The sequence below is a fragment of the Amblyomma maculatum genome, chromosome 6 (genome assembly GCF_055883805.1).
Source record: "Amblyomma maculatum isolate TAMU_Amacu chromosome 6, ASM5588380v1, whole genome shotgun sequence".
Lineage (NCBI taxonomy): Eukaryota > Metazoa > Arthropoda > Arachnida > Ixodida > Ixodidae > Amblyomma > Amblyomma maculatum.
The window spans coordinates 113,722,930-113,739,996 of record NC_139349.1 but is presented as its reverse complement, the minus strand read 5'-3'; the positions used below and the strand labels follow the sequence as shown (position 1 = coordinate 113,739,996).

Genomic DNA, 17,067 nt, shown 5'->3' with positions numbered 1-17,067 from the left:
CCTTTCGTCCGCTGTCCGGATACTTACAAGGTCCGGAAAGCGGCGGTCCTTACTATATGTAGTAATTTCTTTGAATGTGATAAGGTATTGGGTACGCTCAGAGTAGACTTCCCGAGCAAGTTTGAGTGCCCGGGGAGGTGGTGGCGGTGGTGACAAACATATACTTACTCTTTGCACAAGGAGTACGTGTTTGGACCGAGGCCCTCACAAATCTAGGTGGAGCTCCCATTCAGGGGCCCCAATGGCGTCTAACGCCGCTCGCGCCCTGGCAACCAAGGTCCGCTGGGACTGCAGGTCATAGCAGCTGAGCAGCGCGGACGCCTCCCAGGCCTCCCTAGAAGGGTGGGTAATGAAGGATTGGGAACGGTAGGGATTAGATGGACAGGCCCAGACCATGTAGAAAACGAAAGGTCGCTCCACACAGGCGGCAGCCCACATCAAAGTCTGTATTGAAGTGCTTCAAGACCGCCGGGCACAATCGGAACCTTGTAGAGGTCTCCGGAGAGCGGAATAAAGGCTCCTCAAAATTTTTACAAACACAATGCTGTGCCCGGGGAGAGAGCGCGCGGGCCGCCTGATCGCCTCCCAACTCATTGCCTAGGAGTCCCTGATGGCCGGGAGCCCATATCAAGTTACAATTTGCAGGGTCGCAGGACCGACAGCAATTTTGTAGGATGCGATTGGCAAGAGGAGGTATCCAACCCAGCTTATAATTCCGACAGGCCTCTTTGGAGTCGGCAATGATGTGTTTCATTTGGGGGAGGGAGAGGGCGAGCGCAATCGCGATTTCCTCCGCGTGTGTTGTGTTGTGGGCGAGGAACGTCAGTCCTGTCACTGTGTTGGTGTTGTGGACCACTGCCGCGGTGGAACACCTCCCACGGTAGGGACCGGCAATGTCCACGTAGTACACGTGTTGTCAACCATAATGCTGCTCCAGTGCTTCCGCACGCGCCTGGCGACGGCCATTATGGTCAGAGTGTGACATGTTACAGGGAATGGGTCTGACCCTGAGGGCACGTCTCCAGGGTTCTGGCGCTCGTATCCGTTCCTCAAGGGTGGCGGTGCATTGGATGTGTAGTCGGTCAAGAATGTGGCGACCGGACGGCGTTTGTGATAAGCGCGTGTATTGGCTGAAAAGATGAGCCTCTCGGAGTTCCCGATGGGTGTTGACTATACCAAGGTCCAACAAAACGCTGGTTGGATGTGGCAATGGGGAGGTCAGGAACCTGTTTGATAACTTCGCGATGTATGACCTCGAGCTGGTCATCATGTTTGCGCATGTGAAGGTAGGGGGTTGAGTAGAGAATTTTACTCGTAACGAAGGCATGTGCCAGCCGCGAGGCATCTTTACTTCGTAACCCCCCACACTTATTGGAGACCCGAGGCACTACCATATGGCCCACCTGGTCACCATATATGTTTCCTTAGTGTGTCCGGTCTGCATTGTTGGTGAGGCAGCGGCCCTCTATTTCCACTTTCACTCCCACCTTCTTTCCTTCCCTTAGGGCCCTGTTCAGGTGTCCGCAGAAACAAGTGTGACAGATACCGCACCTTTCCTTTCCTGCAAAACCAATTATTATGATGTGCAATGTTGAGGCATACCAAGGAATCCCAGCACTCAAAACCAAAAGCCCGCCACTGCAGCATCTATTCTTGCATCCCGTGCATAGCTTCTGCTCATGAAACACCACCTGCCATACCAAACATATGCAAGAGCAAGGCATGCTAGCATTTTACCTCCATCAAAATGTGCCACCAAATCCATGTTCTCGGTCTTAGCAAGAAAACTTCCAAACCATCAAGCCAGTACAGCAAGTTTCCCTTAAAATGCACTTCCTAATAGATGCCATAACCAAATATGTCTGTTTAACTACCTTTGTGCACATTTAGTGCATGCTTAATTGCTGTGACTCAAAATGTGATCAAGCATCCCACTGGCTGCATTCTAGCAAACTTTCACTAATGAAAGAACACCAACCTTATATTGGAGATTTTATTGTTCTTTGGGCAAGTGATGCACTATGTACAAAAAAATATATGTCACTCTGAAACATGCACACTAATTTTATTTGACAAAGTGTATATGACACATGTGTTTGCTCTGAGTCATTGTTTCACCAGCCACTCTAGTGCACTTTGCTACACACCAATACAGGCAAAAGGTTTGGAATATGCTGTCTTTGCTGCCCGAGAGCATTGCCCTGGTCCAAATGAACACACTGAAGACAGTCTCAAATGCAATCACTAATTCAGCGCGGCTGGCAAATGAGATTTCAAACCAGAGCACAAGCACTGACTCCTGCCCTATGGCAATGGCATGTTAGTTTTTACACGATGTAGTTGATAAAAAAAAAAATGAGATCCTTTTTCGTCCGTGAAAACTGTAACAACTACAGAGCAACGACAATGACCTAGTCACGCAACCTGTCCAAGATGTCTACATACGGGCACACACTAACATGCAATACCAGTCTGTAAAATACCTGGTGTAAAGAACCATGACATACAAATGTTCGAAAGTTAATTCCATGTATTACATCAATTAGAGGAGTGTGGCACCAAATATATCATAATGCATAAACACTATGCACACGCAGATCAAAAATGGGCACTGCTTCAAAAATATTCACTGGCAATTTCTTGGGAGATGCATCATTTATCAGCTTTCAAGAATTTATACGATTCAAGATTCCTCGTACAAAAATGCCTGGTGTAAAGTGCCATTCTGTACAAAGTTCAAAAAGTTTGCTGTGGTCATCAAAAGGTGTACATATGCACTAAAAGCTCACAATTCAGGCACAGTAGAGAAACAAACTGTGAGCTAGGCATCACAAACTGGCTCCTTGCGGAATCTTCCGCATACAAAAACTTGGCAATACCACGCAATGTCTTTCTCAGATAGTTCTAATTACATGCCTATAACTCAACCACAGATGTTTATTCGGCACACTGAGCAGGCTAAAATGCCTTGCAAATGGCACTGTTATACCTTAAGCAAGAACTCAATTTGGAAGTAATATTAATACCATCATTAGGGCTAGGTAACCATGTGCAGCTCTGTAACACTGCCGATTACTGTTTTTTACCATTTCCACACCATAGTCAAAAAGCAAAGCATATCGCATTACCTTCACTACTCACAAGATGCTAGTTTACCAATCCAGAAGGCAGATGAGACGTCCTACAAAATTTTCAGTTCAGCTTTTGTAATGGGGAGGTAATGATGACAATGACTATTAGGTGAATAATTTTTCTGACAAAATAAGGACACGGCTGCAGTGGGGGAAAAAAAAATCTGTTTTTTTCCTTCTTTGAATTCTTTCGTATCAACCTTTCCATCAGGTGAGAGAAATGCTAAAACACCTCCTCTCTGGGCTATTGCAAGAAGATTCTGTTGCTGCTTCCACTTAGCTAGCGTCAGCTGTTGACAACAGTCGAGCTAGCTAGCCCTGAGAGCACCTCTAGAAAGGCTTATAAAGCCTCAAGCATACACTCAGATTACTACAAAATTATCTGTCTTGCATATATATACTGTATACATTGCACACTGGGTAGCTATAACCCATGTGTTCTAAGCAAACTTCGAAGCACTGACTTACAAAGAATAACACTGCTCACTTTCACTTAGCCCCCCCGTGTGGCAGAATTTTTTCCCCAGGCTAGTTGCATGCAGTTACATTGGGCAAGTTTTCGAACTACAGTGTGCTCACATCAGAATAAACACAAGAAAGCTCAGCTCTGCAGTCAGCTAAATGGTTCAGGGACCGCAGTTTGCATTCCTGCTGACAAAAAAATCAGGCTAGCACAAATGATCCAACTGCACGCATTGTTTAGCATAACCAAATGTATTCTATTAGCATAAATAATGTAATATCAGGAGTCACTGCACTGCACCCCCTCTCTCTTAGGCAAAACATTATTATGCAAGTGCAAGTTGTGTCCAATAGGGAACAGCACGTTGCAATTTCTCTGTACCATGACATTCAGCACCGATACAGCCATTGGTGCAATTCTGACATGTTAGAAACAGCTATTCTGAGTCTGTCTCACATGACACAAGCAGTGGATTTTGCAGACAGTAAAAACATTCTTTTACGAGTCTTGCGAGCGAGATAACATCCCTTGATTTAAGTTGATCATACCTCTTGCCAAGCAACGCCAGATGAAAGCAAGTAAAAATGCATATTTCCAAGCTTTTTCCCACTTGTTTTTTTAATCCCCACCCCAATTTTTCTATGAATTGCAAACAGCGGGAGGCTAGGCGATCACTCGGGATATCTACTTGCTTAACAAGTTCCTAAAAGTCCTGCATGTAATTAGGCACCTTCTGCATATTAAGCTCAGTTAAGATTTGTCTGGAATGTGACTACTATCAGCAGTCTCCAGCAGATACTGGGTAAATAATGAAAGTGAATATAGCTGATTGCATGGAAAACTTTAGGGTATACTTGAGTATGCTCTGCTTCATAGGACTTAAGAAAAAAAGAAGAAAACACCGAGTAACAAATTTGTCATTTTCCATTGCTTGAGTGCTGAATAGAAGTCTTACAAGTATGTTTTTTTTTCCACTGACAGCAGTATAACTGGAAAACAGTTTACTGTACTCTTCCTTTGCCTCGCAAAATAATAGCAGCAGTGTCAGAATTCTACAAAATGTACAAGCCACAAGAATCTACGTTATCTACACCCTCAGTGCACATGTAAGTACATGTACTGGGTTTGCCACTCTTAGATGTGTAAACTAAAGATTTCAATTCTGAGCTGCACACACTGATATTCAGCTGCTTCATAATAGCTCATGATGGAAAATAGCGCGAAAAAGTACACGAAGGACGGAAGGAAGACACGGACAAGCGCTTCCGTCCTTCGTGTACTTTTTCGCGCTATTTTCCATCATGAACGTCAACCAACTTGCCCAACTTTCGGCATTTCATAATAGCTACTGTGTATTGTACACTCCTGCAGTTGCCTGCAAATGAACCTACCTACAAATCTGTCAGGCATTCCTGACACTGCAAAAGGTAGCTTTAAGAATGCCTTATCTAGAGTAGTTATTGCTCATCTTTACTCAACCAAAGCACTATGTACTCAGAATAAAAAAAAAGGACACTTTTATAAGGAAGACAGTTCGCAAGCACCTCAGTATTAACTAGTGACATGCTCAGTTCTCAGAACAATATTACCACTCAGCCCAAGCCACCGTTACAGAAACTCAGAGAACTTTTGCCGCTGTTTCCTCACGCATTCTCTCGTACACAACACAGCCTAAACAAATACGAGAAAAACATACACGCACACTTCACGTTCACAAAGAAAAATAAAACAAGGTTAAAACAAATAAATATGCTCGTTAAAACAATGAGTGCCTGGTGATGAGCTTGCCCGATAAGCAAGCAAACAAGGAACATAAATACTAAACCTGCCATTTGCAGCGTGTCCACATAGGAAACAAAGTTCTGCCGCATTTAGCCACTGTTTTGGCCCAGGTAATGGCCTGCGACAAAGCAAGACCGACACACGGGTTTATGGAAGTATGTAAAGAACATCGGGATTCCTGTATAACGAACACCGGATGGCTGTTACCACGTCTTCCTCACTACCTTTATCTCCTGATGATCGCTTTAAAAATCCTACACTAGTAGCAATATGATGAAAGAAAAGCATGTCCTAGTTTGGCAATGACAACAGGAATGTAAATATATGCCTACTGTAGTGCTCCTTTCACGGGAATGCCAGCAAGTTCATCAACCTGATGGCAGGAACACAAAACCAAATCGCTTTCAGCAGAAAAGTTCTTGGGCACTCAGTCATTTTTCAGACACCCACTCCTATTGAATTAAAACAACAGAACGAGAGCATTGTCACACAGTGTCTTGAATAGACAGCTTTGCAAAAGGTAAGCACAAAAAGCACCAGCTTGGCACTTCAAAAACTATTTTCATGCAAAAAAAAAAAACAGAAAAAAAAAAAAGTTAGGAGACTTTCAATACTGTTAGACACGACGGTTTACCCATGGCATAATGGAAAACGATACTGCAGCAGCAGTACAATGCCTGCCCGGAGTGCTAGTTTTCCGGTATAAAGCTGCATGGTGCTGCATCTTCAGCCATCTATTGCTTCCTTACAGTATAGGCTACTTTCCGGTCTGAAGTTGGATACTAAAATCTCAATGCAGCACAAACTGCTGAAGGCATAACGGGAGCGAGGACTCAATCCCGTAACATTTCTTTTTCCTAAAAAGAAAAGGAACCACGGTGAGCACAAGCTACTGACAGCAAACATTGATCAGCCATCGACGACAAAGTGCGACAGATGTCCCAGTGGTTGTCTGGCCCACTGGCTGCCCTGCCGAGGTCGAGTTCACCGCACAGTCTTCTTTCCAATGCCTGGCAAGAGAGCCTGTTCACTCACAGCGGTTCGGACTGCGTGGTGCAGCAAAGCACAGAATTCCAGTTCAGCGGCCGAAAAAACCGAGGTCACACTTTTGTCTCGGACAAGGGCAACTGGAATGTAACAGCTTCGCAGTATGGTGGTGGAGGATCCTCTTGAGATGACGATGACGGCCTCTGAAAAATGGCACAGGGGGCATAGAACAGTAATTAATCAAAGACTAAGTGCAAAGATTCAAACGATATTCATTCAGCAATATTCAACAATGTTTAGTGAGACTGAATGCACCATAACATAATGCCAATCACAAATTAATGTGTAATGAAGCAGATAACAAGAACGCCAACACTTATACATTCCAGAACGATCAATATGGCAAAATTTTTAGCACGCACCATACTTGGGGTGAAAGAATTCTGTCAATCCTTCTAGGGTTTTCTATGGCGTGATCAGTTTGTAAAAACTTGCAAAGTCCACAAATTTTCCATGTGCAATCACAGACAATTTCTTGTGGGATGAGAGCTGGTGAAAATGTTTGCTTCTGCTTGGTCGGGCAAACCAGTTCATAACAGAGCTCAGGCGTAAACCTACGTGCATGCTTGTGAGCTTATATCAGCCCTCTATAATGAATGCAGTCAGGGAAACAACACAATTTTGTTTCGCACAAATGCGCATCACAAAAATGCGACCAAACAAAGACACTTTGCAGCAACCAGATATCCCTTTTCGGGCCAAACATGAGCATTTGGCGCAGATGGGTATCGTACATTCAAGTGCATACCAGCCAACCTGGTGAGGTCAAAGGTAGGGAGATTTTCTTTATTCACACCAAGAGGGTAGTAGGGAAAGGACGCATTCAATGACCAAACACTTAGGCAGCAGCCAATGAGTCCTTGGCAAACCTTGTGGCAGCGGACATTGCTAGCTTCAAACGCCTATTGAAGCAGCTTCCCTCAAAGCACTCTTCAACAGGAGCATATATTGGATCATTGTGTTGCACACTGATAAGTGGGATTTAGTTATAGCTTCAGTTTTAAAATCCCCTTTGCCTCTGTGAGACATGCTGACATTGCATCTATACATGGTGCAAAACGTTAGCCTCTTTTTAATATCCCGAAGCATGAAAATTTGGGGGCACAAAAGCTTTTGTAAATATCTCTTCTTGGGCTTTGATATCACCACAGCTTGAAGCACACGAGAATTCTGACTTTACACGATGCAGCGCACACAAAAAATGGCCTAGCTGACTCCAAATGTACACACAAACAGATGCAACAGCAAAAATAAAGTGCCTCGTGCACCAGCATTACTAGACTAGATTCTCAAACCTAGTACTTAGTTACGTTAGTGCATCCAGCCACAGATATTTTGGCTTTGATCGCCTTGTTAGCCGATGATCCTGGTGATTGCAATGCAGCTGCAGATTCTGCAGTACCCGGTTTTGCAACACCATTCTTGCTCGGGCAGAGGCAACTGATTAGGAGATATAAGCCAGTGGTCGCACAATCGGAATGAGAAGAATCAGTTTCTTGGCAGGTATGCTCCAATTAGTCCTAATCCGAACATCCTAAACATACACACAAACAACAACAGCAAGCATGACATAAGTCCTAGAGGTTTGCACCGAAACGTCTGCACGCCTTTGCCAAGTATTAAGGCGAAAGCCTTTAATGGCTCATGCTGTCGTGGACAAAGTGTGTACTGCTTTTGTGGCACTCTGACTGGCCGAGGCAGAATGCGTCCCTGGCATCTGCAATGCCACACTTGAACGCGCGCCAAGGAACGCCGCGCAACAGGAACGATGGTGTACTGTCCAAACGCACACTTGCCGGAGAAAGTATGATAGATACTGCACCTTTCCTTTCCTGTAAACCAATTATAATTATATGTAACACTGCAACGAATGCCAACAAGAGGGTAACGATGGGAGGCAAATTATAGGAGAGGAAGAGTAGGCTTTCACTATTCTCCTCTTAAGAGACGTCTAAGAGACCCTCCGCCACGCCTCCACAGCCGACGCAAGCTGATCAGCGTGGTGACGCTACCATTGACATCATTTTAGTGTTTTAATGTGAAACCTGACTAGCCCCTTCCTACACAATTCTGTCCGCGACTGTTGTTGGCCGCAATGGTTCCAAAAGGCGAGCTATCATGCTGTCATCGAGCATACCACAGCTCGGCAACGTAAGACATGCAGCCAAGCACGATGGCGTGATGTTTGGCCAAAGCCGTGGCAAAGCGAAGCTTCTACCTCTACTGCAATAAATTTTCGTTCGTCAACAAGAAACGATGACCACACCGCCACCGGTCACAACTAGCAAAGCATTCTTACAGAAGCAGAGGCCACTTATCAGGAGATTTAGGGCAGTGATTGCACAAACAGAAAGTTACATCAAAAATTGGAAGTCTTTCAAGCAAATCGGAAAGGTTGGCAGGTATGACTGAGGCAAAGGGACAGCAAAGTTCCAATCTGTGTTAGTGGATGTCCATGTTTCTGAGGCTCATGAGGGCATAAAATGCAAAGGCTAATTTTGACTTGCCCATACAGAACCACAATGTAACACTATAACTAAAAGAGTACAGTACAGTAGAACCTCGTTGATATGTTACCTGTTCACACGATTTCCGGTTTCACAGATCCAAAGTTGTCGGCATTAGAACATCTCCCATAGAGTTACACCAGTTTTCTCCCAGTTAATATCAAAAGGCGTTTGCACTATAATGAGTTTCAATGATTGTGTGACAGTGAACGGCGCCTGCCCCAAACGTGACACAAAGTGAAAACGAGGCGTGCACAACCAGACGAACACTGCCACTCTGCCAACCCCCCCCCCCCCCCCCCTCGTTTGTTTGTTAGATCTAGCGTGAAATGGTAAACACCTTTTCACACACCTTAATGATGTTATCACTGCGCAGCATCTTGGTGCACTGCCAAGAAATGAGCGGTGGAATGTGACAGTGACAGCGTGAAATGGAGGGACGCGCTAACGAACGCTTTTTTTTCTTTCTTCTTTTTTTTTTTTTTCAAATTCTCTGTGGCAAAAGTGGGGGGAGGGGGGTTGCGAGACCTAAATAGGCATTGTACAGGTTACCTCACTAAAGCTGCACTAGGAATGTGGGAATCATCATCTATGGTGGTCCGCCTCCACCACAATAATGCTGCAAGGTGCTGCAAGGATGCTTTAGAGTGTCGCTTGCACTCCCGCAAGTTTCAGACTTGGAGCATGCAAGCCAGCAGTTACAATCACAGCTCCTTTATATGTGGTGGCTTCTTGAGAACATCAGCCAAGTACAGTGCTCTTTTGGTTTGGTTTGGTTTGGTTTATGTATTATTCAGCGTCCAAAAGTGACTCGGGCTATGAGAGACACCATAGTGGAGAACTCCAAAAATTTGGACCACCTGGGGTTCTTTAACATGCACTGACATCGCGTAGCACTCGGGCGCCTTGCTGGCCACCACAGCTGGGATTTGATCCTGCATCCTTTGGCACAGCAATCGAGAACCCTAACCACTGCACCACCACGGCAGGGTGTAGTGCTCATTAAGCAAATCAAGCTGGATTTGAACACTTAGTTTCCAAAGAACGCCTCCGTGAACAAGTTTTGAGTCTTGATGGCAAACCAGCTCACGCTTTGCAACCCTGTGCAAAATATGCTGACAACAAAACATAAATAATTCAAAGACACAAGAACTGTAAAGCTGCACTGTGAGAAAAAAAGAAAAAAAGACTAAGCTGAGAACGAATGTTTTTAGCAATTTAGTAATCAACTTCATCACACAATACATTAGTGCCTTAGCAATCTGGCTTCCCTGCATGTTACTGGAGCAGTTAGAAAAATGTATACGTCAGAATAGCAACAAACGGCATGGGAAATAGGTGGTGACTACTAGAGTTGAACGAAAAAAAAAAAGAAAGAAGAAAACTCACAAACACGCGCACCACATTTTCGCTACTACAAAAAGAGGCAGTCCAGTACATTTTTGCACAGTCTTAATTACTTTTACTAGAGCTTTTTATTTTTATATTAAAGCTTTTTTGATCTCAGAGGGCGATTTTTTCCACGAGCTCTGCAGCGATATTTTCTTTCTTCATGCAGCGTGTCCAGCAAACCCCTATTTTCAAAATCCCTGACTTTCCCAGGTTTTCCCCAATTATTTCAGTTCAAGTTGCCTGACAAGTGAAGAGACAAAAAATTTAGCAGCTGATGATAATGAGAATAGACAAATAATTCACATCGAAAAGCTATTTGTTAATCATATTCTGCAATTTACAATGGTGAAAAGACTTATTAGTGCTAATAGCCGTTAAGAAAGTCTAAAGTTTACTTAGAATGAAAGCGCACTGATGCCAGCCTCAGAGCCGGCAGGCCGCCCACCCCGCAAAAAGCCGAGCATATCCAATCCAAATGTCTATGCGCGTGCTTGGGAGCCACCATAGCAGCCCGGCTCGCCAATCGCTTTCGCGCTGGCCGCTGCCGGCTCTGTTGTTCCTGCTTTTTGTCACGTACTACTGCAGCTCAGCCATGTGTTGGCGTCACAGTAATATATTATTGCACCTCGCTTTGCGTTGTGGCTGTGCACTGGCAAGACAGAAAAAACAAAAAAAAGATCCATGTTACTAAATACTAACATACTTGCTGTGTGCCAGCTTGAAACGAAAATGCACCTCAGAATATATCATGCCGTTTTCCCTGACTTGGCGAAATATTTGATGGTTTCCCTGACATTTCACTGACTTTTCCCAGTGCCTAAAATTTCCCTGACAATTCCCGGTTTTCCCGGTTGCTAGACACCTTGTCATGTCATGTACAGTGATGCGACTGGTAAAATGCTAATTGCAGAAAGTTTTGGAACACAACAATTTCTAACCCGGATCACTGTGGAGGAACAAAGCACTGACTCAATAGCAATCTGGAGCATGAGGCTCTTAGTTTCCAAATCTTTAAGGCTGGCGAACAACACCGGAAAGGTTGGTGTTTGTGATGCAAACCGTGGTACACCATTAGGTTTATCATTACTGCCACAGGATAACACCCGAGATGTCATCACACTCACAAAGCACAGAAGATTCACATTAATCCAAACTCCGAAGGCCCAGAAATTTTTGTCAAAATTATCACAACTGCACCTTCACACAATTCATGACTAAATGCAGTTTTCTTTATGAATATACCAGTGCATACAAATAGCATTTTGAAACCTTTTTTTTTTTTAATTAAAATGCTAGAAACAAGCAAAGCATGCATAAAGTAACAGTGGAAAGCACTAATATGTTTACTCATTCAACAGTCCCCAAACAAGTGTAGGGTTAAAAAGTTATCAATACTGCCTGGTTTCCAGGAGAGCACAAAACCTCATAGAACTGAAAAAAAAAAAAAAAAAAAAAAATGTCGCATACCGTAGAAGTCGAATCATTAGATAGCTTAATAGCCTGAAAAATTTTGCAGAAACGATTCATGAAGCAACAAATTCAATTCAGAATAAAAGCAGTAACAGTCGTCTGCCTCCGAGTGAAAACTGTGCGAAAATGACTCTGTCACAACCCTGCCACACTATGCTGCATGTCAGCCTTTGGAAATATAAAAGCTTTCAGAGGTGCAATGTGGTAGCAATGGTAGCTCCCTTACAAGCGATGGCGTCCACGTACAAATGGCTTCACTGCACTAACCATTAACGTGGTGATTAACGCACATCAACGGAGCATAGGCCGAACCACGCAGCCGACACCTGCGCCCAAATGGCAAGGTGCCCTCTAAAAGCAACATGGTTGACATTACATTCAGAGCATAAGACAGGGCGCAGCCGAGCTTTGGTCACTAGTGCATAGCCGTTAGGGCCATGGGCTGGTACAGCGAAGATCAGAAAATGAAACTGTACATCTACAGGCTAACCGATTGGAAGGGCCGCACTTTCAGCTCATAAGGCATCGCAAACCTGGCCTCGGCCACCGGTCTTTTGCACGAAGGAAGCATTGGAGCAAGATGAAAAGTTTATATTACGAGACTTTGAAAGAAACTGCAGTACAAATTAAGTAGCTTTAACACCTTACTGCCCAAGCCTATTCTTCCCATCGAAAGCATGATGACGGCACAAAAAAAAAAAAAAAAGCGAACAAACCTCAATGCTTCTGAGTGAGATGCCACAATGGCAGGCCGAACAGATGTCCAATCGCAAGCAAGTCTTGTGTTCACTCAAAGCAAGCTCAGAATCTCAGTCATGTACCCCGTGCCTCAAATGACAGCACCTGGCCATCCATACTTCGCTCGTTGCCGTCGTGCGCAATTGTAAGCGAAGTGCATCTCCACAAACACACCAGCAACTTCCAATGACAAGAAGGCATGACTTCAACGAGCTGTCAATACTCACTGCAAGAGATACCGTCACATGTGCTTTGTTCATCATTCTATCATGGCACTTCTCATTTTAAGGGGGGACACGGGTCTTTGGGACCAAAAAATGACCAAAAAACCGATTTTCTGAAAATGGCATTTTTGGAATCTGTGGCTATTAATCTACAAGTTCACCAATTTTCTTCTTCCAGAAGTCAGTATTTTCAGCATAATAACGAATTGAAATCATCGCGCGGGCTGAATTTGCGCAGCAGCAGACGATAAAACGGCACATTTTTCGTTGCGCGCAACTGCCGTTCCGCCGGACCGATCTCGGCCATGTTAGGCTCATTTGAAAGAGCGCTTTCTGGGTTTCAATTTCCCGCCGCTAGCGCTTGTCTGCCCTCAATGGCCACTGAGAAAAATAACCACAAAGAAAAACGAAAACGCGGCGTCTGATTCGCTGCTGAGCGCACGTGACTGCAACTGAGCCATCCGATTGGCTGATTCTATCGCACGTCGTCTGCATGCGGCGGGCCAGCAGCCGTTGAAAGCGTCCGAGACGCCATTTTGTTCTGAGTCGAGACCGAGGCGAGACGATGCCCCTCAGTAAATTCCGCTCGCGCCACAAATTCGGCAAAAAGAAGAAGAGTGCGCGCGGCGACAACTTTCGGAACCGTGCTGCGGCACCCGAAAGCTCCGAGGATGTGCAGGAGCCAGCGGCAAGTCAAGAAGTCCCCGCGGACGAAATAGGCCTAGCGAGCTCGGCGGCGCCTACGCCCAGCGGACGCGTCCGCCACGACACGACGATGCTGCAGCCTTCGGACTTGATTGAAAAGAAAAGAAAAGCCGAAGGAATGCTGCAGGAGCTGGGTTCAACCGCAGCGACGAAGAGGAAAGCGGATTTCATCGCCACTTCTGACGCCCGTCTTCTTGACGCGACCGGCGGTTGCCGTGCGGACGATACGACGTTCACTGTTGTGAGTTTGGAGTCGCTGAACGAACTGTTGTCTGCTGTGAAGTGCAAAGTGTGTGGCGGGGATGTCCATATTTCAAAAGGAAATCGTGAATATGGTCTAGCCGTTAAACTCTCTCTCGCGTGCGTGATTTGCGGGGACATTTCATCGGCATGGAATTCGCCGCGCGTGCAAGGCAGCCAGAAGATAAATCCGTTTGCCGTGAATATCCTTGCTGCACGCGCGATGCAAAGTACCGGACATAGGCAAACGGCGCTGAATGATGTGTTTGCGGCGATGAACATATCTCATCGTGGCCTGCACACGAAAACGTGGCAGGACTACGTAAAGAGTAAGCTGACGCCCGCAGCAACACGCGCAGCCGAAGGAGTGTTGAAAGACAGCGCCCGTTCTGTTCGGCAACTCTATAACGAGTTGAACCTTGACAACCCCGGGAACATTTGTCTCTTTCGATGGTTCATGGATGACCCGGGGTCATTCATCCCACATCGGTGTCGGCGCCGTAGTAGAACTTTTTACTGAACTGGTACTCGACTATGTAGTTTTCAGTAACTTTTGTGCTGGGTGTGAGCGTGGGCCCAAAGAAGGTGACCCGTCCTATGAGGCGTGGAAAGAAAGCCACTTGTGCCAAAAGAACACGGACAAAAAGTCCGGTGAAATGGAAGTTCAGGCCGGACTTGTTTTGTTTGAAAGGTCACTGGAGAAACATGGCCTTAGGTACACGACCATGCTCTCAGACGGCGATAGCCGCACATTTCTTGCATTGCAAGAATCAGCTGTGTACGGCTACATCGAAATCAGCAAAGAAGACTGCACAAACCATGTGCAGAAGCGGATGGGAACGGCCCTACGCAATGCAATTGCCAAGCATAAAGGTGATGCAAAAGAGAGCTTGAGTGGCAAAGGAAAGCTGACAGGCGACCTTGTCACCAAGTTGACATCGTATTACAGCTGGGCCCTGAAGTCCCATGCTGGAGATGTTGGGGCAATGCATAAGGCAGTGATGGCTACCTATCATCACGTAACCTCCAATGATACCGTGTCAAATCACACCCTCTACCCGACAGGCGCAAACTCGTGGTGCCGCCAGAATGCTGCTGCAGCCAAGGGAGAGCCTGCTCCCAAGCACAGATACAGCTTGCCACCACATGTGTGCAAAGCACTTTTGCCTATTTATGAGCGCTTGGCAGACCCAAAGCTGCTGGAGCGGTGCCAGCAGGGAAAAACCCAGAACAGTAATGAAAGCTTGCACTCCCTAATATGGTCACTCGCACCAAAGGAGCGCCATGCGTCACTGTTCTCCGTTCAAGCAGCTGTTGCGGAGGCTGTTGTCCGCTTCAATGCAGGAAACCTACAAGCATGCTCAAAAATACTGAGTGAGCTAAATATGAACCCTGGCGTCCAGAATATCAGGAGGATGGCTGAGAAGGACAGGCGCCGAACAGCCGAATCAGTACGCAAGCGTGCCTCTGCGGAAAACATGCATCGGGCACTGAAAAAGCGGCATTCTAGTCAGCCCAAGCAGTCAGATTACATGCCTGGTGCATATTAGCTGTCTGCAAGTGTAAATATGTATATATCTTTTTGAAATTTTGAATAAATTGTGCCTAGTTTGTTTTTTCCCATTTTCTCAAAACTCAAATTTTGGACACTTGGCTGGTTTAGTTCGTCGATATCTCTGCATCTAGGACAGATAGAGATGTAATTCCTTTTTCTAAATAAAGCTGAAGGTGCAGTGAATGCAATGATCGAAGCAGAATTCTTTATTCAAGCTTCAAAAATTTTTTATTTTGCCAAGTTAATTGAAGCATGATAGGCACGTCTTGAAGGCCAACTTTCAAAGTGCAGCAAAATTGCTAATAAGGGTAAAATGGAAAAACTGCTTTGATCATTGCACTCTTTGGTCATTGTACTGTACTGCCATGCATTAAAAATGATGTTTTATAGAGGCATTTTTTTTGCGCGGAAGTACTAATTAAATGGATAATTAATACTATTATCTCGGGAATTAACTGACATAGAGAAAAACAAGTTACATTTTTGAAATCAGCATAAAAATCTGAACAAAAGGGTATGATTTTATCAGGATTGGCTTTAAAATAATGAAAATAGCTCTAAGACCAGTGTCCCCCCATTTTAAGGGAAAACGAGGGTCTTAATACTAACTTTTTTAATTTATGGGTAGAACCTCGTGAAACTTTGCATACAGATGTGTTTTTATCTCCCAATTCCAAAAAAAATGTTCATAATCGAGCTGGTGATTTTAGATCAAAAGTTATTTTACAAAGTCTATAATGTAATTAGATCATTTCTTATGCACCATTAATGAACTTTCTCATTCCATTTTACTGCTTTTAATTACATTAATTGATAGCCAGAGAGTTACCAAACCCCATGACATTCTTCGTTTCTTTTAAAGACATGTCATCCTGGTATACTGTTGAGAGTAAAAGGTTGCAGTATATGGCACTGAAATTTGTTAAGCTAATTGCAAATTGCTATTTATGCATCTTCTAAACAAAAATAGTAAGAATCTCATCGGGTACCTCATTCCTTTCCGAAGAAAAGGTACCAATGTTATTTTTTTTTTACCCCAAAAGAAGTTATCAAATCCCTGCGTAAGGCTGAGGAGACTAACCAAAAATATGAAACTGAGAAAGCTGCATTTGAAGTTGCCAAATCTTATAAGATGAACAGCTGATACCTGAAATGTGAAATTTGCCACCAAAAATCACATATTCTTTCCATTTTTGAAACTGTCTTTGGATTCTGAATATCTCAACAAAAAGTGAGAATATCACGGACAATCCAAGGCCAAAACAGCATATGCCATTAGGAAATCTGGGAGCCACTGGTCTTAAGATGTAATTTTTTTATTAATAGAGATATTATAATAAAATTCAGCATGTATATGCATTTCTTCCTGCTGTTTTCAAAGACTTAATTTGTTTCACTATATCTCAATTAGTTCTCATACTATGGATACATAACTAATGCCTAATTAGGTAATTTTTTACAGGTCATTAAGACACTTTCCCTCAATATTATTTGGTTCCAATCAAAATGTAGCTGTAGCCAAAGACGTGCCACGTGAAGCTATGCTATTTACATTGTCATTGAGGTGCATCATCATATAAATATGTCCTATTATGTCTGTGCCCCTTAATTTTAATACATAATTAGCTGACCTTACTTTTCCCAAAATTTGATATTGCTACGATGACGACGAAGCGGGCAGTGGCGCGGGGCGGAGCGCTCGCACTAGGCCCGCTGGCTATTAAAGCATATTTCATCGTCATGTCATCACGTCGTTCTGTTTCTGTTGTGTCGCTGTGTTCCATCGCTTGTCATGCCACCACGTAACATTTGG

At 44.4% G+C, this 17,067-nt stretch overlaps 1 protein-coding gene across 2 annotated transcripts in view; it reads right to left on the bottom strand.

The window, feature by feature from the left end:
• Positions 1-1,979: 1,979 nt before the first annotated feature.
• The window catches only part of LOC146186621 (uncharacterized), a 38,004-nt gene continuing 22,916 nt past the window's right edge, over positions 1,980-17,067 (bottom strand). For both annotated transcript variants that reach the window (XM_084607359.1, XM_084607358.1), the window contains exon 6: positions 1,980-6,566. In XM_084607359.1, coding sequence (XP_084463485.1) covers positions 6,477-6,566 — 90 coding nt within the window. In that variant the 3' untranslated portion in view covers positions 1,980-6,476. The remainder of the gene's footprint in view (positions 6,567-17,067) is intronic.